Consider the following 6,741-nt stretch of genomic DNA (forward strand, 5'->3'; position numbering starts at 1 on the left):
ATGAAGCCCAATGGTGAGAAACTGGACAAGTTCCAGTCTGAAATCTTCTACACCCTCCTGGAGTTGGAGATGAACTCAGACCTGAAAACCCAGCTGCAGGAATTGAACATCACAACTGCCAAGGCCACTGAAGTTAGTGTTGGTCAAAAAGCTGTTTTAATCTTTGTTCTTATTCCTCAAATGAAATATTTCCAAAAATTCCAGGTCTGACTATTGCGTGACTTGGAGAAGTTCAGCGGGAAACACATCATCTGTTGCTCAGAGGAGAATTCTGCCTAAGCCAACTCGAAAAAGCCATACAAAAAAATAAGCAAAAGCATCCCAGGAGCTGCAGTCTGACAACCATGCATGATGTGATCCTAGAAGATTTGGTTTCCCCAAGTGAGATTACAGGCAAAAGAATCTGCAAGAAACTGAATGGCAGCTGGCTCATAAGGGTTCATTTGGATAAAACACAGCAGAACAATGTGGAACACAAAGTTGAAACATTTTCTGGTGTCTGTAAGAAGTTCATGGGTATACTCCCCAATGGTTCAGTGGTTAGGAATCCGCCTGCCAATGCATGGGACATGGGTTTGATCCCTGGTCTGGGAAGAATCCACATGCCATGGGGCAACTAAGCCTATGAGCCACAACTACTGAGCCTGTGCTCTAAAGCCCATGAACCATAACTACTGAAGCTCACACACTATAGAGCCTGCAAACCCCAAATACTGAGTCCACACGTTATAACTACTGAAGCCTGCCCACTCTAGAGTCAGCGTGCCATCTCTATTTATTATAATAAATACATTTTTGAGCAGCTGATTTTTAAAATATTTGTTTATTTTTGGCTGCACTGGGTCTTCATCACTGCTTGTGGGCTTTCTCTTCTTGTGGCGAGCAAGGGCTACTCTCTAGTTGTGGTGCATGGGCTTCTTATTGCCATGGCTTCTCTTGTGGAGCACACACTCTGGGGCACACGCATGGGCTCTAGGGCACTCAGGCTCAGCAGTTGCAGCTTTCAGGCTCTAGAGGACAGACTCAGTGGTTGTGGCACATGGGCTTTGTTGCCCTGTGGCATGTGGAATCTTCCTGGACCAGGGATCGAATCCATGTCCCCTGCATTGGCAGGGGAATTCTTAACCACTGGACACCAGGGAAATCCCAGCAAAGCAAACCTGAGAAAGAAAAGTGAAGCTGGAGGAATCAGGCTTCCTGACTTTGGACATACTACAAAGCTACAGTAATCAAAACAACATGGTACTGGCACAAAAACAGAAATATAGATCAATGGAACAAGATAGAAAGTCTGGAGATAAACTGTCACTCCTGTGGTCACATAATCTATGACAAAGGAGGCAAGAATATACAGTGAAGAAAAAGAGTCCCTTCAATAAATGGTGCTGGGAAAACTGGACATCTGCATGTAAAAGAATGAAACTACAACGCTCCCTAACACCATACACAAAAATAAACTCAAAATAGATTAAAGACCTAAATGTAAGGCTGGACACTATAAAATTCTTAGAGGAAAACATGGAACGCTCCTTGACATGATTTGCAGCAAGATTTTTTCTTTTTATTCATTTTCTATGGTGATGAAAATAAAAACAAAAATAAATGAGGGCTAATTAAACTTAACATCTTTTGTACAGCAAAGGAAACCATAAACAAAACAAAAAGACAACCTTCAGAATGTAAGAAAATATTTGCAAGCAAAGCAATTGACAACGGATTACTTTCCAAAATATACAAACAGCTCATGAAGCTTAATATAAAAAAACAAACAACCCAATCAAAAACTGAGCAGAAAATTTACAAAAGACATTTCTCCAAAGAAGACATATAGATGTCCAAAAAGCACATGAAAAAATGCTCAGTATCACTAATTATTAAAGAAATACAAATCAAAACTATAATGAGGTTATCACTTCATACCTTCAGAATGGCCTTCATCAAAAAATCTACAAACAATAAATGCTGGCAAGGGTGTGAAGAAAAGGGAACCCTCTTGCACTATTGTTGGGAATGTAATTTGATACAGCCACTGTGGAGAACAGTATGGAGGTTCCTTAAAATACAGAAAATAGAACTACCATATGACCCAGCAATCCCACTCCTAGGCATATACTTGGAGAAAAGTTTAATTCAAAAAGATACACACACCCCAATGTTCCCTGAAGCACTGTTTACAGTAGCCAGGAGATGGAGCAACCCAAGTGTCCATCAACAGAGGAACGGGTAAAGAAGGTATCATACATTTATATGATGGACTATTACTCAGGCATAAAAAAGAACAAAATAATGCCATTTGCAGCAACATGGATAGACTTGGAGATTGTCATATTAAGTGAAGTAAGTCAGACACAGACACATATCATATGATATCGCTTACATGTGAAATCTTTTTTTAAAAATGGTACAAATTAACTTATTTACAAAATATGAGTAGAGTCATGGATGTAGAAAACAAACTTATGGTTACAAGGCCATGAGGAGGAGGGTAAAGTGAGAGTTTGGCACTGACATATATACCCTGTGTGTGTGTGTGCTCAGTCCCTTCAGTCATCTCTGACTCTTTGCGACCCCCATGGACTGTAGCCCACCAGGCTCCTCTGTCCCTGGGATTTTGCAAGCAAGAATACCAGAGTGGGTTGCTGTGCCCTCCTCCAGGGGATCTTCCCAACCCAGGGGTCAAACCTGCCTCTCAAGTCTCCTGCATTCACAGCAGGCAGGCAGATTCTTTACCACTGAGTCACCAGGGAAGCTCCAATTTGAAAGCTATCACCTTCACAATCTGCCTGGCACCACTCATTCTTTTTTTCTATTTAATTAGTTTTATATTGTTGTTTTTATTCTACTGCTTTCTAGATCCATCTGGTCTCTTTCTAGTTTCCTGTGGTGCACTGAGGTACTAAAACCTGAATCCAGGGAAGACAGGAAGTGCTAAGTCTGAGGAGACACAAGAAAGCTGAATGGAGCTATACTGCCATGGTCTCTCTTGTCCTCCTGTGTGACTAGTTTTAAGAGAGGTTGTGGACGGGCCTCACTGGAGGAATGGTATACAAATGCCCTGTCTTTCCATTCTGAGCTCTGATACGTTTCTGACAGAAGGGAAGTGGACGGGTAATACAAGTTCCCATGGATCTTGTTTCTGAGGAAGACTCAACCTATGTGCAGATATACTAATCCTCATGTCATAAAGCAATTGTTAACTCAGGGCTTTCCCCCTCATGTGACTCGTGCCAGACCTTGGGAAGTAGATAAACGGAGGAAACATCAAGAGACAAGCCATGGGGATTCGATTTTGTGTAAGAGATGTATTCAGATACTTTAAGCAGGCTTGAGGGTGGGTGGGACTCACCCAAGACTTTATGGGTCTGGGAAAAAGCGGGAGATGCTGAGGCAGTAGGTAGCTTTTGTGCAGAGCCATAGAGAGAAACAGTAGTTTTCACTCTCCCATTCATTTCCCATTTATTTCTGATGACAGAAAGATGGCCATTTAATTCAAATTGTCATTAAGGATTACGAAGAAATAACTATGACAAAGATGAAAGAGCGGCAGAAGAAAAGAGAGGTAGGTAAAATCTCTGTATAATGTACAGATATCCAGGACATTTATGTCAGTGTCATGAGGATGTGGAATTGTGCCTCTTAGGCCACAATTATCTTTGAGTTTAAGATAGTCAGGAGTCAACTCAACATTGGCTCATTTTCCCTCCCCTCCCTTCTCAGCATGAACTCTGGGTCTGGGTTTGACTGTGACATGACGAGTGAATGGAGAAAAGGAAAGCCATCAAGAAACACATGAGCCGGGAGATGAGAATGTGAAGACCCTGAATTAGAAAGAATGTTCTCAATATGTAGAAGCTGGGAGTAGAATATATGATGAGGATGTTAGAAACCAACCACCATATTGAAATACACTGTTGTGGCAGAAAGCAAGCAATCAATAAGACTAGAATTAGCAGAGAATACCGGGCAAAAGCATTATGAAACCAAACCTCCAAAACCCAATAAGCACTGATGGGGTAGAATATGACTAACAAAGTCCCTCTTACCCCTAATGCTTGCTTCTAGTTACTAATGGTTTTTCCCTTGATGCATGCACCTGAGAGGTAGTCAGGAGGAGGATGCTGTGACTCTGAGGGCAAGGTGATGTGTCCTTATTGGCAGAGAAGAACTCAGAACCTAGGGCCTCTTGATCAGTGTCCTGCTATCTCCCCTGAACTCTCCAAAGTAGGGATAGTAAGAGAACCAGACCCTTTCCAGAAATATCCTACAAGTTGGTGGCAGGCAGTTCTCTGAGTGGTCTCTCTTATCTCTGCCTAGAAAACTATAAAAGGAAGAGTAAGAGCAGCCAAGAAGATCCAGGCCTGGTGGCGTGGCACCCTGGTGCGCCGGACATTGTTGCATGCAGCCCTAAGCACTTGGATCATTCAGGGCTGGTGGAGACTGACAATGGAGAGGCTGCTGCAGAAGAAGCGGAGGGCAGCCCTGATTGCCTATGCATACAGAGAGAGGGCAGTGGTCAAGCTCCAGTCTTTGGTCCGTATGTGGCGCATCCACTGGCGATATTGCCAGGTGCTCAATGCCATCTATGTCATCCAGTACCACTGGCAATGCCACAACTGCCAGACCTGTGCCCTCCTCCGGGGCCACTGTGTAGTCACAACCACTCACCTGCAGTTTCACATTGAGATAATTAACCCCTAAGGAATGGCAAGAAGGGGCACTGTGTCTCCTGTCCCATAGTAAAGGTCTAACCTGACATAAAGTATGTCTTATGGTTTCCCCTCTGCTAATGGAAATTTTAGGACCTAAGCCATGCTGCCTCCTCTTCTCCCTGGGAAAGAACTTCAGTGAGGTTCTCCCTTTGTGCCCACGAACCCTGTTCTGGATTGACAGTTCCGTATGCCACGTACTTAGTTGTCAAAACAGAAACAGATCCTAGTCTACCTATATATATAACAGTCAGAAGTCCCAGCTCCCATTCCCAACCCCATTCCTTTCTTCTCACTGGGAATTTGAGAGTCAGGTAAGCTGCATCTTCCTGAAGACTCTGGGTACCTTTGCACGTGAGAACGGACACTGAGACTTTTCTCTGTCCTCCTGGGGTTAGGGGGTCTCAGAGGCCTTAGACAAAGGTGTCTTTGGCAATCACCTAGTGAAAAGGCCCAGAGAAGGCAATGGCACCCCACTCCAGTACTCTTGCCTGGAAAATCCCATGGACGGAGGAGCCTGGTAGGCTGCAGTCCATGAGGTCGCTAATAGTTGGACACGACTGAGTTACTTCACTTTCACTTTTCACTTTCATGCATTGGAGAAGGAAATGGCGACCCACTCCAGTGTTCTTGCCTGGAGAATCCCAGGGACGGGGGAGCCTGGTAGGAGGCCGTCTATGGGGTCACACAGAGTTGGACACGACTGAAATGACTTAGCAGCAGCAGCAGCAGCAGTGAAAAGGCCAACATGTGGCTGACTCTTCTGGGAGGAGTGTAGTGTAGCCCCAGGTGAAGGACAGGAGGCCAACCTTAGTGTAGATGAGACGACATGCTGATGAGCAGGTGATGACCCTGGGGACTGGCAGAAAACAGGAGTTCATGACACTTCAACTCCATCTTCACAATTCCCTTACCAGAACTCCTCTCCCTGAGGGCTGTACAACAAACAGGGCTCCCAGTGATTTTTACCCCCATTCCTACTCTTGTCTCCATTCTCACTCCCATGGTCATACTAATCCGGTGCTACTCAATAGAAATTTCTGTGATGATGGAAATGTTCTGTATCAGTGCTGTTCAGTATGGCAGCCACTAGCCACACATGGTTGTAAAGGACTTGAAATGTGCCTGGTGCAATTAAAGAATTGAATTTTAAATTTTATTTAAATTAATTTAAACTTAAATAACCATATATGGCTAGTGGTTCTTCCATTGAATAGTGTGGCTCTAGACCTTACCATTACCAATAATTGTACTGTTGCCCAAATTGCTTTTTCATTCCATTCTTTTTTATTTTATTCTCTTCTTCCAGTTCACCTTTCAAATATCACTAATAGAATGTTTCTTCAGATGTGGTAAGATCTTCCAACCCATCTACTCTACCATTTTTTTATAGCCATCATCCCTGACAAGCCCTTGTATCTATCTTTATCCAGTTCAGATTCTATATTTAATTATTGTAATCTCTCCCCTGAACAACTTGACTTCCTTTGACCCTATCTCTGCAAAGGTGTGTGGAATGAACTTAGTCATCTACCTGCCTTGTGCCTGCAGAAGAGTAGCATGACCCTCAGCTCGCATTCAACCATGGCGCCTAGTCCCAGCTCATATTCATGACTGCAGACCTCCACTGGGCAGATTTCCCAATAAATTTCTCTGGTGTGTTTGCATTTTTTTTTCTGAATTGAATAATTCATAGTACCTCCTCTCCAAATGCCCAATTCTACTTCTCCCCTTGAACTCCAAAATGATGATGTATGTTACCACATACTTAACTGATGAAACGAGAACAGACTGGACCCCCATCTTCCTAACACCTCATTCTCCTTTCCAGCTCCATCTGGACCACACTTGGTGCCTTCCCTGCAGTTGAAATAAATGAAGGGTCTTTGATCCCATCAAAAGCTAACCCCTCCACTATCCTGCTGCCATCTCGAGATGTTTGATCCTGCATCCATAACCCTATTGTCCAAAGTATCAATGTCTGCCTCTTCCATCTTTTAAAAATGCCATCTTAATTTCTTTCTAGTTCTCTGTT

At 43.5% G+C, this 6,741-nt stretch overlaps 1 protein-coding gene and 1 pseudogene across 1 annotated transcript; both read left to right on the forward strand.

Annotated features, from left to right (window-relative positions):
• Window positions 1-3,245, forward strand: LOC129547531 (small ribosomal subunit protein eS7 pseudogene; annotated as a pseudogene).
• A 30-nt stretch (window positions 3,246-3,275) lies between these two features.
• Window positions 3,276-4,698, forward strand: IQCF2 (IQ motif containing F2). The gene is made up of 3 exons (XM_055413354.1): window positions 3,276-3,293; window positions 3,473-3,559; window positions 4,315-4,698. The coding sequence occupies exons 1-3, from the start codon at window positions 3,276-3,278 to the stop codon at window positions 4,696-4,698; spliced, it is 489 nt and encodes a 162-aa protein (XP_055269329.1).
• The last annotated feature ends 2,043 nt before the right edge of the window (window positions 4,699-6,741 follow it).

This window comes from Moschus berezovskii, chromosome 24, assembly GCF_049115385.1.
Source record: "Moschus berezovskii isolate FMDL1 chromosome 24, NW_MosBer_1.0, whole genome shotgun sequence".
Lineage (NCBI taxonomy): Eukaryota > Metazoa > Chordata > Mammalia > Artiodactyla > Moschidae > Moschus > Moschus berezovskii.